Raw genomic sequence first — 18,369 nt, forward strand, 5'->3', positions numbered from 1 at the left:
AGTACTGTAGTCTTGTACAACGAGTGCTTTAGACCACACAACTGAAGTAAAACTTACAAAACGTAACTCTTTCTCTTTCTGTTGTCACTAACTTCTATCTCCCTCTCAACTTCCGTTCGGTCCGCTCGATCACGTTTTTCGCAATGCTCATCACGCACTCACTGGCTGAGTCTCTGAGTCGAGCGTACACGAAACAGCACAAGTTCAGCAAGGTGTGCGGCAGGTGCGGTTCGCGGCGGTGCTGACGCTGGCGGCGCACATGCAGAAGGCGCACGCGCCGCGCGAGCTGCCGTACGCGTGCGCGTGCGGCCACCGCGCCTCCGCGCACCGCGCCGCGCTCGACCACCGCGACCGCTGCCACGCGCGCTCGCGGGACCTGCACTGCCCGCACTGCCTCAAGGTACTATATTTTTTTTTTTATATATAGACTAGCGCTTGACCGCGATCTCACCTGATGGTAAGTGAAGATGCAGCCTAAGATAGTGCGCGCTTGCCTAGAAGATGCCTATTCACTCTTGATTTGTATTTGCTCGCAAACGAAAAAAAAACCGACTTCAATTACATCGACGAGTAATACAAAGTAGATCGACGGAAAAATAGTCAAGTAACTACGCGTTATCAAAGATTACTCAAAAAGTAGTTATCAGATCTCGACAGAATTTATATGTGACATGATAAACATCAGCTTTCGATAAAGTTAAAATTTATCAAAATCGGTACACCCAGTAAAAAGATTGCGGATTTTTAAGAGTTTCCCTCGATTTCTCGGGGATCCCATCATCGGATCCTGGTTTCCTTATCATTGTACCAAACTAGGGATATCTCCTTTCCAACAAAAAAATAATTATCAAAATCGGTATATCCAGTAGAAAATTATGGGGTATAATATAACGTAGGTCGACGAAAAAAGCGTTAAGTAAAAACGCATTATTAGATATAACTCGAAAAGTAGTTGTTAGATCTCAAATAAATTTAAATGGGACCAAATAACACACACCACCTTTCGATTAAAACAAAATTTGTTGAAATCGGTCTACCCGGTCAAAAGTTCTGATGTAACATACATAAAAAAAAAAAAAAATACAGTCGAATTGAGAACCTCCTCCTTTTTTGGAAGTCGGTTAAAAATACAAGATTTATTAGTGAGACAGCCGTTAGGAACGGATAGTGGATCGAGACTGATGACAGTTTTTTTTTTCGGAGTGTCTAGTGCTGGCCTTGACAGCATCCCCGGGTGGGGGGGGGAGACCCCAGCGTGAAAAAATAAGGGGGACCCTTTAGGAGGGCTCGGGATGTCCGTTTGTCCTAAGGGCTCGTCTTGAAAAAATAAGAACCATGCGAGATTTAATGAATAGGATCCCACATTAGTTCAGCCTATCGCAGTTCACTGCTGGACATAGGCCTCCACAAGTTCGCGCTAAAAATGGCGTGAACTCATGTGTTTTGCTCATAGTCACCACGCTTGACAGGCGAGTAGGTGACCGTAGGGCTGGCTTTGTTGCACCGACGACGCTACTGCCTGTCTTCGGCCTGTGTATTTCAAAGCCAGCAGTTAGATAGTTATCCCGCCATCGGTCGACTTTTTAAGTTCCAAGATGGTAGTGGAATTGTCTTATGCCTTAGTCGCCTCTTACGATACCCACATAATAAAATGTATATTATACACACAGTAATAAAATTTATATTGTACGAAAACCCAGGGCGGGAATCGGACCCATGCCAGAACAAACTTACTGCTCTAACAGTACTTAAATTATAATACCTGAATAGTTATTTTAGACTTTTTTTTTCTTTATGAAGATATTGTTTTTATAGCTTAATTATATTTAAAAATACTTATAATTACGCAAAGAGCGCATCACACACTCATCGTGATAACGTGTTATCAGCAGAGCAGACAGTAATTATAGGAGAAGATAGGGGGTAGCTATATTCTTTACTGCCATAACCACACAACATAATAGCATCTAGTGACATTATAAAGAAATTTGTAGTAGTAGAGTATATATAATAAAATTCCACAGGTGATACCGGTGTACGCAGACGGACACGAATTGACAGCTAACGTGTTAATATTTATTGATCATCTGAAACAACATCAGGATAAGGACCTGGAAGTCAGGTGCAACAGATGCGTCTTGCGATTCGTTCATCTTGGTAAGTGTTTTATAATAAGTGAAAAAAAATTGGACATGCTATGAACTTAAAGTACGCGGTTTTTAAGATCGCGAACTTACTCGGCTCGACGTCGATACGAACGATATATATATTATAACGATATAGACATTAGTTGATTACTTAAAATTGGAATTGTAAAATTATACAATATGTTGCTTTCAAAAAACAAAGATTTTATTATACAATTTTTCTTTATACATTATGATACAAAATTAACTATAAAAACCCTTAATCTACCTGAAAAAACAAAGAAACGACATTTGAAGCTATTTACCCATTCCTATACATAAAATTAAAATTAAATATTTCTTTTATATGTGACTATTATGAAGTGTCAAAAATCTCTTTATAGAAACAATACATATTACTACTGCTATAAAAAAGGTACTATATAAATATACAAACTCCAAGGAATATATTCCTTTGTATATATAGACCATGAGTTATATTTTTGTTAAAGCATAAAACAATTTTGATTCATCTAAAACAAAGGTTTATTTATTAAATACAGATCAGTTTTACATAACAATTATCACAATCAAAAAATAATTAGGTAGGTACTAATCTAAAACAAAGAATCGACAATTAAATGTTCATGCTTTACTATTGTTATTATAAAAACTTAAATAGTTCTTTGCACTTTTAATTAAAGCTAATTCACGAACAACTACTTTTTAAAGACGTTATAAAGAAAACATTTGTATACAAGATTTTAGATTAACATGGTTACATGGAAACCATTAAAAGTGTAACATAGTCAATAAATGAACAATTGAAGTTGATTTGATAAGTAATAAAAAACAAAAAGAACAAATATCTAAAATCTCAGAATCAACTGTATAATACATTACAAGATCAAAAGAATCCTTCTATATTTCAATAGATTAACACATTGTTCTAAATTTCGTACAATAGTCAATAAAATAATAATAAAAACATTAAATTCACAATCATAATATTTTCAAAATGTCACATGTTCACAATTAATGACCAAAAATAAATTATAAAAATAGAAGATTTAAAAAAAAAACTTATTTCAGTCGATTTACGATGATTTCGTCAATAGTAATAAAAAAAATTACAATTTACAATTAAAGTGGGAAAAATATTAATTTTCATTCAAAAAATATTTTAAGAAGAAAGAAACCATCTACACCTATTTTATATCAAGTTACATAAAAAATAAAGTACATGTACAATCATTTGAAATGTCGGCTTAAGATTAAATTATAATGTCATTCTTTACAATCAATATATTATAATGTCATTCTTTATATTTAATTAAAATTAAATAATTAATAATTTTAATAAGATATAACTAAATATTTTCGCCATAGCTCTAGATATTATTTGAAATATAAACTATTCCAGGTCAATTAAAGGAGCATCAAATTCGTGATCATAATCCTGTTGATGATGTAATCCCACTATGCTCCGAAGAACATTTGATCAATAAACCCAAGGTAAGACGCTATAACCGTTAATAAAAATATTTATGACTTTATCAATATCACTCACAGTTGATTGTAGCTTTATCCGTTTTTATCCTCATAAACTTTTAGTATTAATGTTATTACGAAATATTTTACTATCAGAACAAAGCAAGACCACCGGTGAAGGACTCGACTAGCCACGCTATCAGCGAAACGTACGAGCAGACGACGCTGATACTGCCTGACGGATTTCTGTGTCGCGAGTGCGACACTCCGCTGGAGAGCGATAAGCACTTTTTGTAAGTATGATTGATTGATTCTGTCCGTAATGTCTCAACGTATACTATAAAACTTTACATTATCCATTCCGAAGATAATATTGCCTCCACAATCAAGGAGACGTCCACAGTAGATTGAATAGTGTCGACAACAAGGTTGGCTGTGCACTCACGCTGCTTACGCCCCCAGAGGAGTGACCCGCTGCAGCCGCTGCCCGTACGCCACGTCGTGCTACCGCGGCATGCTGCGGCACAGCGGCTACTGCGCCGGGCCCTTCTCGCTGGAGACGGCCCCGCGCCGCGCCGCCTGCCGCCTGTACTGCGTCTGCGGGTACCGCACCGACATTGGTGCGTATACCGCTGTCGCCACTGCAGGCAGAGACTACTACACACACCACCATTCCGTGGACACACCACTATGTACACACTATCGCCACTACATACACACTATCACCACTACATACACACTATCGTCACTACATACACACTATCACCACTACATACACACTATCGCCACTACATACACACTATCACCACTACATACACACTATCGCCACTACATACACACTATCGCCACTACATACACACTATCGCCACTACATACACACTATCACCACTACATACACACTATCACCACTACATACACACTATCTCCACTACATACACACTATCTCCACTACATACACACTCACCTCTACACACTCTCGCCACTATATCTCCACTACATACACACTATCTCCACTACATACACACTCACCTCTACACACTCTCGCCACTATACACAGACAAAACTACACATATACTCGCTACTACACACACACTCGCCCCTACACACATACTCATTACTACACACCAATCGCCACTACACACACACTCGCCACTACACACACACTGGCCTCTATACATAGCCAATCATTACACTCTCACACTGGCTAACGGCCAACTCTCAACACTCAAATCATCTACTTTCTTGTCAAATATATTTTCTATACCTATTTAGAAAGTTTAAGGGGTTTTCATCATCCACATTTTTATTTCAATTCTTATGCTGATAATTCAAAGTAGTTTGTCCTACTTCTCTCCGATCTTAATACAAAGGTTAACAGTAATCTCTTTAGTAATTTAATTTGTATGAGTAATATACGACAGTATTAACATCTAGTCTCTAGTATTAAATATTTTATTAATTTAACAGGCACAGATATGTTAAGTCATCTGCTGGCAACAAACCATACGAGTGCATACACATCAGAAGAGGATGCTCGGGCTAACACTGTAAGGGACGAAAGCTTTGCTCCTAAGCCTTCTGAAGAGCCAGCAGAACCGGTAATTAAACAATTAAAAATTTGTGATTGTAACTTTAGACACACTTTCTTGCGATTTATTTCCTAACTCCTACTACTATGGTAGGGGAGCTCTTGCCCCAGTGATTTCGGAAGTAACTCGAGAGCGCCAGAATAACATAATTGGGTCTTGCAACCCTTGTGAAGTACTACAACCACATTTGAGTCTGTAGCGACATCTACCTCGCAAAATACAAAAACTAGAGAAAACTGACGTACCCTACATCGCGCTATCAAATTTATCAGAGAGATTGAGTATATATACAAGATCCCGACGACAACCGTTGGGGCAGTAGCCTGCCAGACACAATAACCGTCTGGTCGGCGGATTCTCCCTTTGCGATGGCGGACGAAGAACTTCACAAACTATACCATCGCACCTTCAAGTCCCTTAATTAGAAAGACGTATAAAAGAGGACGCATATATGATTAGTATAACAACACGCTCTCCCTACCGCTAAAAGGGAAGACATCATATTATAACCTTTTTTAGGGTTCCGTACCTCAAAAGAAAAAACAGAACCCTCATAGGATCACTTGTCCGTCTGTCTGTCAAGACCCTTTTTCTCAGGAACGCGTAGAGGCATCAAGCTGAAATTCATATCAAATACTCAAGTCTACTGCCCCTTAGAGCTGTGAGAAAATCAAACTTCTAAGCCAACGCAATCAAAATATACAGCCGTTTATGCTGCAAATTATCGACACTCGCTAGGGAATCAAAACCTACAGGGTACTTCCTGTGAACTCAGAATCTTGAAATTGGGTACGAAAAAAAGTATAAATTTTTAGTTACAACATATAATAAAAATGTTTTTAATAATTTTGATTGTATAGTTCGCGTCATGTAAAAAGAACGCTAAAAGAAACTGGAGCGAGCTGGGTGCGTTTGCGCATGGGTATACTCGCGCACAAAAGTACTACTGTTTTATTTTTTAATTAGGCTTTCATTCGCGGCTTTGTATAATGGTTATTGGTAACATACATTAAAAAATACTAGAAATATCAGTGCGAATAATTCGGACTAAATAAGTATAATAATTATCACTTTTAAAAAATTACATTTTTTTTTAACAAAAGCAATAGCAAATTTTTTAGTTATTGAAATGTCGTATTCAAAAAAAAAAAAATATTAATTATCTGTACTCTCGATATTCGTATCTTAATAGTTTTTATGTGCTTAAAATGATAAATTGATATTTGTTTTTTAGTGAAATAAATAGTAAATGGAGTTTTACAAGTGTCCGTATGCTAATGTGTTGTGAAAGTGAGTGATAAATGCGGAAAAAACACGAATTACGATTGACAGGAGTTTGTTTACCAAATGAGACTGTTCCAAAAAATGGACAGTACGAAAAAGTTTTTTCAAGAGTAGGCAACACTGTAAATCGCCTTTGAGCATCTTGACAGCCAGCGTTCTTTTTACATGACGCGAATTATACGTTATAAATATTTCTTTTCACTTCTCTATGTAAAACTATTTCGTAATTTAAAAGTTTTGTGTGCGATGGTATTTTGAGTCGACGTCGAACTGTCCAACCAATGGCACACCGGCAAGCGACACGTGATAAATACGCCCGCCCCCTACCCCATACCACCAAATAGACCGATAAATCGCTTCTGCGCAGATTCAAGGCCAGCGTTCTTTTTACATGACGCGAACTATACGGAACCCTCGGTGCGCGAGTCCGACTCGCACGTGGTCGGTTTTTTTTTCTTTTTAGCATTTAATCTTCAAAATCCAATATCGTGAGTAATAATGAGTAAACCCCCATTTAGCTTATTGACCTCTACTACCATTAGGATTTCTGATACTTATAATTTTAGCCTGTGGAGAACTTACTTAATTCTTCTTATTTTAGCCCGTGGAGAACATGCCAGCTATACCAGACTATGCACCACCCTCCGTTATCAACACACAACTGTCGCTGGATGACCTCGCACCTCCCTCTGTGTTGCAATCAGATCAGGTAATATTTAAATAACATATTATGATACAGACGATAAAATATTAATAATTTATGTCGACGAAGTCTCGTGCACAGCTAGTCAACAATAAAACCATTGATTTAAGTAACATAATTATGTATTATCATTTGTTTGTAGCATGACCAGGAACTACTGAAGGATACCTATGACCGACCTCTGGCCACTCCTCGACATGAAGAGCCACACTACAGCCTCGGAGATTTTGAACCTCTCCCTCAAGAGCCACCTCCACAACCGGATTTTGAACAACTATAATAAGCTGAGGCTCAAGATACTAATATATTAATTGACTATATAGGGCGGTTCGACTCCTAATTACGTTCCTTCAGATGAGGGGTTCCGTAGGTGTAATAGATGACGTGACATGAAAAAAAATCGTAGTGCTTTTCTAAATTTTACTTTATCTCTTAATATATGAGCTACTCTGGCGAGGTACTTCTGCATCCAATGAGCGTAAGCAGGCTATGATTCACAATAAATAACATTCTACGAGGAAATAATTCTTTCCAATGCACAGTTCTTTAGCTGTATTACGTGAAAGGCGTAAGTAACGTGCAGTACGGCGTGTATCAGGCGTGTTTAAGTGTCTGCAAAAGGCATTATGCTAAACGTCTATCAAAGTAGCTTCTTTATTTAAAAAAAAATAATTTAAAAAGGGGTTATGATATTTTTTTACGTGTAATGAAGTAAAAAAAAGTAGATAATGCGCGGCCTTTGTTGTTACTGAAGCCACAAAACTCGGCTCCTTCAAGTAAACACACGCGCTCACGCACACATATGCATCAAATTACGCTCATTTTCGTTAGTATCTCACGGGGCCTCGTACAGTAACTTTGCCTATAAAATGCCGTTCTTTTGTAATTAAATGGTGCAAAAACAATACCAAAGTGAACAAAAAGTCTGAAGAAATATCGTTTCGCACGTAAGTACATACTAAACTTTATATTTTTTGTTATTCCAAAATAATATTGAGGTTATTCGGAACTTATTATTTCTATGCCCCGAAATGACGTACCACGGGAATGTTACCAGTAATTCTTATTTCCATTAGCCCAAAATGCGGGTAAGTAAATTGTAGGCAATCATAGAAAAATAATTAAGTAGAAAGTGGACATCATTATTGAGTTTTTTTAATCGTGTGATTTTATGTTTTACCTAAATTGAAGTCAATATGAATTTTTAACTCGTTTGTGTCTGTTTAAATTTGTGAATTAACTACTCATATTTTACTACTAAATATCATGATTTTAGGTTTCCAATGAATATTTTAATAAGAGATAGATAGAAGGTAGCTGCTGTGCGACTGAGCTGAAATGAACTACAACGACAGCCATCCTCATCTAGTGTGGTTTGTTCAAACCATTTTGATAACCATTTTGATAACCATTTGACATGTACAGTACAAAACGTGGACTTCGCAGAGTACCATCACGTATATACTACTACTTACTACTAGGTATTTCAATGTTGAATTTTTTGTTCTAGGACCTAACGGATGAGTCTAAAATTAGTCGTTAACCAAGATTCAATCTTTGATACACTTAGAAAACATAAACTAAGAGAAAATTTAAAAAAACAAGAACTTTATTTAAAAAAAAATGTAAAAAAATTAAATCATTACAGCAAAGAGTTAGACGTCTTTAAAACAGGAACTTGCCCTTCAGAGGAATCATCAATTACTTAAAAACGCAATTTTCATTGACACAGATTTATATAATTCATTAAATCAAAACATGGCTGCAATAGATTTATTTAACAATTTGAAGCAAAAAAAGGAGTAAATGTATTTAAAGCTATAAACAGATTTTTATTTTCGCATACCCATTTTACCTATATTAAATTGTGTTTAATCCCATTTAATAAAATTTTCAGGGACTTTTTTTAAAAAGTGTCAACACTTCACTCACTCACACATATTTAAAAAAGTGGCTTCACTTTTTTGTTCTAAGTGCGTTATCTATTTTTTTTTTTTTTTTTTTTACTTGATCTATGGTGTAATGTTATCTTTTTACACCTCCAGAACCCAACATTTGAAGGAACACATCTAGGAGTCAAACACTTTGTATATTGTATTGTCCAGTAGTGGAATAAATATTCATTTAATACATAAAATAATAAGGTTTATGTAAAACAAAATTGTCTTCATTATGTATAAGTAAAATTCTTAAAAAATTAGAGGTTTATATTAAATGCTACAAATAATTATTTGTTTTATTTGTGTATTTTGTTTAGACAGTTAAGCTGTTACTGTGTGTATTTTTTTAGTTTATTGTTTGCAGATGGAATTATACAGAAAATAAAAAACTATAGTTAAAATTTTTGATTTTTTCTTTTCTTCTTAAATGTTAAGGTAACTTTATTTGTTACTCCATAATTAGCTATATTACTGTTATCATCGTCAAGAATCAAGCTATCAAAATTTAAATTATAAGTTTTCCAAATATATTTCCACGATATTTTCACTTTATTTCCGATTCTGTTCTGGTGTAACTGAAAATGTCTTGCAATGGCTTTTTTTAGATCTCGTACTGTTGTATTTTGGGGAACCTAAAATGTAAACATTAAAATGAAATGAAGAAAAATATGTTTAAATTTTTTAATGTTTTACATAAGTAATCCAATCTAGTATGAGAAGTACAAGTCTATGCATGGTGAAGTATCCTGGAAAATTAAACACAACCAACAAAAACACGAATACCTGTTCTAACTCAAACAAAAAATTAAACAACTGTTATAATCGGAGGACAAACTCATAACCGCTAGAACAGCAGCTATTTACTGTGACCACTGCATTAACTGGACACAAAATGAATTGTTTTCCTATATGGCCTATCATCAGACTTTAATGTAAATGGTAGAAAGTCCTAGTTGCCAGTGAGGTTTCTTTGCTCTATGTAAACTTCCCTGTGCTAAGTCAGAGTAGGTCTCCAGTACTTAATAAACTGCACTATTGCTTAGGAAGAGAAATAGTAACATGAACTAAGAGAGAATTAGCACATATTTTTATCTTAATATGTTAAAAATATCTTGAAAACTAAGGTTACGGCATTAAAGAATATAGCCACCCCCCTCTCTTCCCGTGGGTTCATAGGAGGCGACTAAGGGATAACACAGTTCCACTACCACCTTGGAACTTAAAAAGCCGACCGATGGCGGGATACCTATCCAACTGCTGGCTTTGATATACACAGGCCGAAGACGGACAGCAGCGTCTTCGGTGCGACGAAGCCAGCCCTGGGGTCACCAACCCACCTACCCAGCGTGGTGACTATTGGCAAAACGCATGAGTTCACGCCATTTTTGGCGTGAACTTGTGGAGGCCTATGTCCAGTAGTGGACTGTGAAAGGCTGCTGTGATGAAGGTAGGTACTTCTATTTATTTTATTTTCATTTGAAGTCTAAAAACCATTACTCACAATAACTTTCAAAGGTTGTTCATTTTCTCTTAAAACATATAATGTGATAGATTGACCATGTTCTACAGCTATCTGTGGACAGTGTTAATAAAATATAAACAAGATGAAACAAAGAACCCAGTTTCGTAAAATATGTACATTAAAACCAATGGTTGAAGATATAACCTCAGATTAGTCAATTTTTAAGTTTCAGTCTGGTAAAACAGTCTGGTAAAACCAATAAAAATTATTTCCAATTAAAGTAACAACACTGCAATCATTCTTAAAATAACAGTAAACAAGTTTTACATTGCAGTTCATAACTACACTGCATCTGAGTGAAAAAATATAATAATATATCTTACCAACGAATTGATCTCTTCCAGTAAAATGTCAGGCGGTAAATCAGATAGTAAGGAATCGGAACTCAAGAAAGTTTGAAGTGATGATTTGCTAACTTCAATAAGATCATCATGAGACAAAGTTTTTGCAACTTCGGCGATTTGATCCATGAGTGGTTTACTTATATTTAACGAATATCAAGAGTATACGAATATTTTTAGTTGCAATCTAAATAATAAAATGGTAATGATGTTTCTAAGTCGCAGTTTGATTATACTTTCTCTATCAATTAAATAAAAATATACTTTGGGAGTTTGACTTGAATTTACTCATTTATTAACTAATTATCATAATTATCAGTCATTAACAATAATAGTACAGTATATACAGAAGTACCTGTAAACAAGTTTAATATAATAATTAAAATTTGATAACTATTACCTTGACTATTACAATCTTTCAAACTAATTTAAAAATTGAAATAGCTGTCATTTTGTCGTAAATTTTTTCAATTAAGTCTAGTTTGGATTTGTAGTATTTTAGCTCTTGTCAGCTCTTGTGAAAGCCAAAGCCCAATTACCGAATGAAAATTGAAATAGGTGTACAATATCTTCAATAAGAGTTAGAAAAAAAAACATATTTTTTAATTGACATTATAAAAACAATCAAGTTAGTAGGTACTAAACTTTATTTGTTTTTTTTTTTTTAATGGTCTTCATGATAACGATAATTATCTTTAATATTCTTATTTCCTACCATTGGTTGAACGAAGAAGGTTTGCAGATCTGACATTTTTGTTATCAATCTTTAATGGAGCATTAGATACCCCTGATTTGCTGAACAAGTTCGGGCTTCGCGTACCTTCTGCATGTTTTCGTAAATTTAACGTACTGGATATACCCCACGCCAAAAATAGATACAGGCAGAGCTCATATATATTATAAGAGCGAGTCGTTGTTTCAACACCGTAAGCCAGGAATTCGACGTAGATCTTTTCCATACTAGTGTTCCAAAATTAAAGAAAACATTTGATAGCTTTTTGATTGAATTTTGATTTTGTGATTACTTAATAGCATACTTACTTATTCACATACATTATAATGTACAACAGTTTGTAATTAGGCACTAAACTATTGTATTTAAGCGAAAACTTTTATATAACTGTCGTAATTTTATGTTATATTTGTTTTACTACCTGTAAGTTTTCCAAAGTGTAGAATAAATAAATTATTATGGAACACAGAGATTGGAGAACACGTGACTAATAATAAATTCATTCACACGATACATACTTTCTTTGATAATATTGTTTTTGTAGTCCGTTTAATTCCAATCCAAATTACTACAATGCAATTCGTATTCAAATAAAATAATATGTCCCTATATTTTTAACAAGTCTGTACTAGTCTGTAGGTCTGTGGGAATATTTGAAGTTGAACTTAAGATTATTCTATAGTCTGTGGTTAGCTGCTCACCCAATAACTGAAAGTGATTTACGTCAATATTTTGAAGGTTAGAATTCTCCGTAAAATAAATTTAACATTTAAATTGAATAGAAGCCTTTACATAAAATCTTAATACTTAAAAATGGATTCCTTATCTACCGGATCACTAAGTGGAGCGCAAAAAGAAGAGTTAATGGACCAGGTTAAGCAACAAATAGCGATAGCGAACGCGCAAGAACTCCTGACGAAAATGTCTGAGAAATGTTTCAAGAAGTGTATCAATAAACCTGGCACAGCGTTAGATAACTCAGAACAGAAATGCATAGCAATGTGCATGGACAGGTACATGGATTCTTGGAACCTTGTCTCTCGAACTTACAGCAGTCGAATCCAAAGAGAAAGAAACAATATGTAAAATTTCTTTCCGGAAGTGTTAAGCTTATGCTGTGTATATATAGATATTGTAGTAAAGGGCACGTTAAAATTGTGAGTTGCGTCTGATACTTGTTGTGTTTAATAAAAAAAATAGGTTACGCTTATCTTTTATTTAGAATATAAACCTATTAGCCAATTGCAATGCTAAACGAATTTTAGAATATTTACATAGTATAACACGATAAAAATGGATGTTATAATGTTTAAATTCATATTACAATATTCAAAAAGCGGTTGTTCTCAGGTTCTCATTTAAATGTTACTGCATTTCTTCTCGGAGCATTTTCTTTCTGTACTGATATAGTTTCTTTATCCACATTTCCTTCCTCTCTTCTTGACTTGGTATTTCCTGTAATTATGTTAAAATATAAAAAAAAAATTACAGGAACACATTATTTTGTTTACTAATGTATATTAAAATTAATGTAAATGTAACTAACAACAATTATGTAAGTTAATAATTTAAGTTACCCTTCAGCCTGTAATATCCCATTGATACACATGGCATAGGCCTCTTTCCCTATGTAGGAGAAGGATTAGAGCCTAATTCACCTTGCTGCTCCAATGCATGTTGGTGGATATATTCACTATTTATAAGTAGCGATCACTATCGGGTGTACACGATAACAACTGGGACTGACGGCTTAACGTGCTCTCTGACGTACGGTAGGCAGTCCCACATGGACTGCACAAACACAGACCACTGCAAACATCTGTATGGCCAAAACAAATGTTTGTCGTGTGCAGGGATTGAACCCGCAACAGCCATAAACCAGTGCTGTGACAGTTGTGCCAACGTGTCGTCTTTTAATTTAATTATATTTAAGTTCACAAGAGTCATATCGCTTAGTATTTTAAAAATATTTTTTGATTTACGACATTTGATGTAATTATTATAGTTATAGTCAAGCAATATGAAAGGCTTAAAAGAATATATTACATAATTATTACTAGTACTATCACAAGGAGAACATATCTTATGAAATCATTATGAAACACATTATTCTTTGTCTTAGATAGTTTGGTGAACTACATAAAGATGATTTTTAATTTTCTTATTTATTCAAGAATTATATTAAATTGATAAAACATTTCAAATGCAACAGTTACTACTGTGATCATCCCTGAGTAGGATGAATATCGAATATCAGGGCTTCGGAAAAACAACTATCACAAAAGTCTGCAAAATAGGTCTGTATGGAAGAAACTAGCCTAGGACTGTATGCATATAATCCAGTTGTTTGACAATCAAACCAACATGTCATGATCATTGATTAGTGTAAATTTTTTACAAAACATTTTATTTAGATTTTTGGGTTGTCTGGAAGAAATGGCTAAATAGCTATAAGTCCTTGTGTTTCACAGTCTAACTGTCTTTGAATATGTTTAATGTTTAAAATGTAGCTGTTGTGTACCATAAAGTATAAATAAATAAACTTTTTGGTAATTTATAAACCTATAAATAAAAAATATCAAATAAAAAATATGTTGTTTTCACAAAAATACAATCTCTGTTTATCTACACATAAATAAATATAAAAAAAGACTTACATCAAAATTTAAAATTGAATCATCAACTTTTTCTTTAAACTCCGGCTCTATAACCTTAACTGACTCAGCATTCAAATCTATTACAATGTTCTGGGTTTGCCTTTTGCTTTTTGATGATGTAAATGATTTCTGAACAAAAGAGTCACTGTTCAACTCTGCTAGCAAGTTCCTGTCATGTATTGTCGGCATATCTTCTTTGATCTCCACTTCTTTGTACTCATAAGTAGGTATTTTAGTCATCGTCAATCCTGCTGCTTCTGCGGCTTTAATTGCTTTCTCGACCTTTTTTTCTGTGTCATCTAAATTAAATTTACGTGGTTCTGGAATCATAATTTAATGTTTAACATACTATTTTTATTCATTTCTAAAGTAATTGTACTTTAAAAATCTTCATGAGCTTACCTATGTCAAATGAACTGGATCTACTACTAGAAGACTGTGATCGTCTCCTACTTTTCTTATTCTTACTGTACGTCGAGCGGCTTCTAGAATTAGATCTCGAACGTGAATGACCTCGTGAGTGTTTCGACCTCTTAGATCGTGAACGTGAGGACGACCGGCGCCTACTCTTGCTCTCATATCGTTCTCTCGAAACACTCCTGGAATAACTCCTCCGCTTGTATTTGGTACGTGAACTTGACCGTTTTCGCCTCTGACTGCTGGATTCCAATCGATCTTTAGAGCGAGAACGCCGTTTATGTTTACTCTTAGACTTTTTTCGATCGTGCGATGATTCCGAACTATAAGAAGAACTTCTTTTATCTCGATGTCTACTCTTTTCTCGAGGCATATTTTTTTTGCCTACGCTAATTCAATCACTTCAAAACATTATTCAATTGAATTCTTCGTTTTATGCCTTTTAGCTATGTTATTTAGACACATTACTTTGCCAATGTCACGAGGAGTGGAGAACACACGGAGATTATTCGGTAAAACATTATTTACATTACATGCAATGCAAAAACAATGCAAAAAATGTAACCCACAGAGCAATACGTACAGAAAATATAACCCTAAACCCACTTTCTCTATGCTCCATGCCCACTATTAACTTTTGACAGTGACATTAAAACATCGCATGAATACAGATGTAAATATGGAAAAAATCCTTGTTTTTAATAATGGTAACAAATATTTTATTTTTATTTTACCCACTTATTTGATTTTTTTGTTATTCAGTCCCATTTACTAAGGATTATAAGTGCGATTAGAGATGTTTTCTTTTTATTGAGATCCGGAGACTGAACATTAACATTGTTGAAATCAGTTATTAATTTAAATTCCATTTTAATACTTTGTAAATTTATATCATAGATGGCGGTACAATAACCATTTGTGTTTCTTTACGTTTCTAATATCAATTTAACAGAACTATAATTTATAACGAAATAGAAATAAATAAAAAAAGGAATTGCAAAACATTTTATAAAAAATATATTAACATAATGTTTTAGGTTCGATTTCAATTCGAAAATATATTTTAAAACTAGTTAAATTTAAATTTCATGACATGACATTCAAAAAAGATGCGTAAAAGGAATCGTGGTATAGGGCAGCGACCACAGTCAGTCGGCCTCGATGACGGAATGCGTGAAATTTTAAGATGGTGATGAGCAGTATTTTCTTAATTTTAGATATAAAATTGAATATTGGTGCACTGTACTGTCGTTGATATAATCAAAATGTGTCCAATGGTATGACTAATGAGACATTAGTATCTTTCCTTTTGGCGTAGTGGACTCATAGTGTTGAACGTGTTTAGTTCGATCATTGACATTGTTTCGTTATAAATTTTTGTACCATCGTGATTGTTATGTTTATGCGTGTATTATGTGCTTTTGTAACGCCCAGTAAATGGATTAGTCGTTTCTGATGTTTTCGAAGTCATGGAGAGGCAGGAACGAACATATGCCAACATGGAGGCCACAGACACTGTGGACACCAAACAGGTGAGATTGAGATGTCTGTAATTGCCGGTCGCTGACAATTTGTGTTCACAGCGCATATGACGACCGTACAGTTCTATGAAAACTGCTTAAAGATCGATTGCTGACTATTACCACATATACATGTATACTGATTGATATTAGCCATGATGATCATGTAATGTTAACTGTTTTATAGTTTTTGTAAGTGTTATAGATTTGAAATTAAGTGATGGAGTCACCTTTAAATTATTCTAAACAAATCAAGGCAAAGTGTGGGTGAAGTTGACTGCCCACACTCCTGTTGAATAAATTATTGCCATTAGAACATTGTTGTGTGCCTTACATGGCATATCAAACATTTCATATATATATAACAACAACAGCCTTTGTTTTAAACTTTCAACAATCTACTTTTTGTCGCTCTATTCAATAGTATATGATTGATTTGTAAATTAGAATGACGAAGTATAAAATTTAATAGGATATTTCAATCATGTTAACGAGTAGGTATTTAGTATGCTACAGTATTTCTGTCTTACAGTTTTATGTGATTTTTCTACTATTATTATCTTAAATAATTATGTCCAATACTGCACTACAGTTCAGTTCGATGAGTTCATTATTTTAATAAAATTAAAAGAAAAAAATACGTTGAGAAACATTAACAAAAAAGATTAAACATGGCATAAGTTTGAGGGTAGGTTATACTAGATGTTTTGAAAACAATCAAGTTTTATTTTTAAAACAAAAAAAAAAAAACAAAAATACAGAAGGAATGCTTTTGTATACAATAATAGATGTTTGTTAGTTGGGCATTAATTATAATTTGTTACATCATATTATTAAAAAATATCCTATAATTACATTTATTTTTATCTAAGTAAAACAATTTTCTATCAGGTTCCTTAATGAACAGGTTCATTATTGAAAAATGATAAAATTCTCAATACAATAACTATATAGATCAGTAAGTGTTTATATAAAATATATATAAAATAAATTAAATGTTAGGTATTAAAGAAAAAACAGAATGTGACATGTTTATCAAATTGCTTGATTGCAAGTTTCGTTGACAATCTAAATTTCTTATAGTTGTATTTGCTGTACTATCAAATGTTGTACCCATCCCACTGCTAAGCAATATTTCTCTACTTGTTAGTAATGAAAAAGAAATGTTTATATTTGCAGAAAAGTAACAAAACTGAAAAGGAAGCCTATAAACTAATTCTCTATTCTTTGAATGTTATACTGTTCTGTTAATAGCGTAGTGTCCAAATAGAAATAGTAATAAATGTAAGAATTGATGATAATGAAGCTAAACTCATGTTACACAATTATAAATTGTATCCATATAGGGATGACTCTATAATATGAAATATAAATGACGGGTCTCCCAACTATTCTTAAGTTCTATGCAATATTATTTTTACTAATATTGTTGTCTTTTTTAACGAGCTACTTCATTTAAAACCATATATATATATATATAGAGAAATCATTTTTTCTTCTATGCATTAAAATAAATGTTTGTTGAACATTTTGATTGCTATATAATTTTTTTTTTCTTAAATTAGAAACATTATCCTACCATCCACACTGTCAAATGTGTGTCATTGAAAACATAACATAACATAACAATACACTTTATTGTACACCAAAACAGAAATAATACATATTATGGACTTAAACAGAGTATCATCAGGCACAAAGGGCGGCCTTATCGCTAAAAAGCAATCTCTTCCAGGCAACCTAGGGGCAGAGGAGATGGTATTGTGTCAGTGTAGGTGTACAAATTGAGACATAAACGTTTGAATATATTTACTGAAAAATTCATTAACTTTTGGAATTCTTTTTAAATTTAATTTCTGCACAATTTTCCATATTTTTTATTTCATTAGAACCTTTTGCAGTGTTAGAAAACAAAGAAAATGAATAAAATCAGTAAAGTCATTCACCCTCTCTTTGAGTCTCTGGTGTAAGTAAAGGAAATATTATTAATTTTTATATCTAAACATATACAGATTAATATTAAAATTTTAAAAAAGCCTACACATA

The 18,369-nt window shown here is 33.7% G+C and overlaps 4 protein-coding genes across 4 annotated transcripts in view; 2 read left to right on the top strand and 2 right to left on the bottom strand.

Annotated features, from left to right (window-relative positions):
- Window positions 1–7,715, top strand: part of LOC123669633 — a 30,020-nt gene extending 22,305 nt beyond the window's left edge. Inside the window, exons 13-20 of the mRNA XM_045603231.1 lie at window positions 224–400; window positions 2,025–2,157; window positions 3,550–3,641; window positions 3,774–3,910; window positions 4,080–4,237; window positions 5,085–5,215; window positions 7,092–7,199; window positions 7,336–7,715. Of these exons, the coding sequence (XP_045459187.1) occupies window positions 224–400; window positions 2,025–2,157; window positions 3,550–3,641; window positions 3,774–3,910; window positions 4,080–4,237; window positions 5,085–5,215; window positions 7,092–7,199; window positions 7,336–7,473 (1,074 nt within the window). The 3' untranslated portion in view covers window positions 7,474–7,715. The remainder of the gene's footprint in view (window positions 1–223; window positions 401–2,024; window positions 2,158–3,549; window positions 3,642–3,773; window positions 3,911–4,079; window positions 4,238–5,084; window positions 5,216–7,091; window positions 7,200–7,335) is intronic.
- A 1,808-nt stretch (window positions 7,716–9,523) lies between these two features.
- LOC123669634 (U11/U12 small nuclear ribonucleoprotein 25 kDa protein-like) lies at window positions 9,524–11,390 on the bottom strand. The gene is made up of 3 exons (XM_045603232.1): window positions 10,979–11,390; window positions 10,635–10,706; window positions 9,524–9,765 (listed from the first exon to the last, which is right to left on the bottom strand). The coding sequence occupies exons 1-3, from the start codon at window positions 11,123–11,125 to the stop codon at window positions 9,529–9,531; spliced, it is 456 nt and encodes a 151-aa protein (XP_045459188.1). The 5' UTR covers window positions 11,126–11,390; the 3' UTR covers window positions 9,524–9,528.
- A 976-nt stretch (window positions 11,391–12,366) lies between these two features.
- Window positions 12,367–12,933, top strand: LOC123669639 (mitochondrial import inner membrane translocase subunit Tim13-like). The gene has a single exon (XM_045603235.1). The coding sequence runs from the start codon at window positions 12,543–12,545 to the stop codon at window positions 12,813–12,815; it is 273 nt and encodes a 90-aa protein (XP_045459191.1). The 5' UTR covers window positions 12,367–12,542; the 3' UTR covers window positions 12,816–12,933.
- On the bottom strand, window positions 12,931–15,430 carry LOC123669638 (peptidyl-prolyl cis-trans isomerase G). The gene is made up of 3 exons (XM_045603234.1): window positions 14,789–15,430; window positions 14,387–14,706; window positions 12,931–13,184 (listed from the first exon to the last, which is right to left on the bottom strand). The coding sequence occupies exons 1-3, from the start codon at window positions 15,174–15,176 to the stop codon at window positions 13,095–13,097; spliced, it is 798 nt and encodes a 265-aa protein (XP_045459190.1). The 5' UTR covers window positions 15,177–15,430; the 3' UTR covers window positions 12,931–13,094.
- Between the last annotated feature and the right edge of the window lie 2,939 nt (window positions 15,431–18,369).

This window comes from Melitaea cinxia, chromosome 3 (genome assembly GCF_905220565.1).
Source record: "Melitaea cinxia chromosome 3, ilMelCinx1.1, whole genome shotgun sequence".
Lineage (NCBI taxonomy): Eukaryota > Metazoa > Arthropoda > Insecta > Lepidoptera > Nymphalidae > Melitaea > Melitaea cinxia.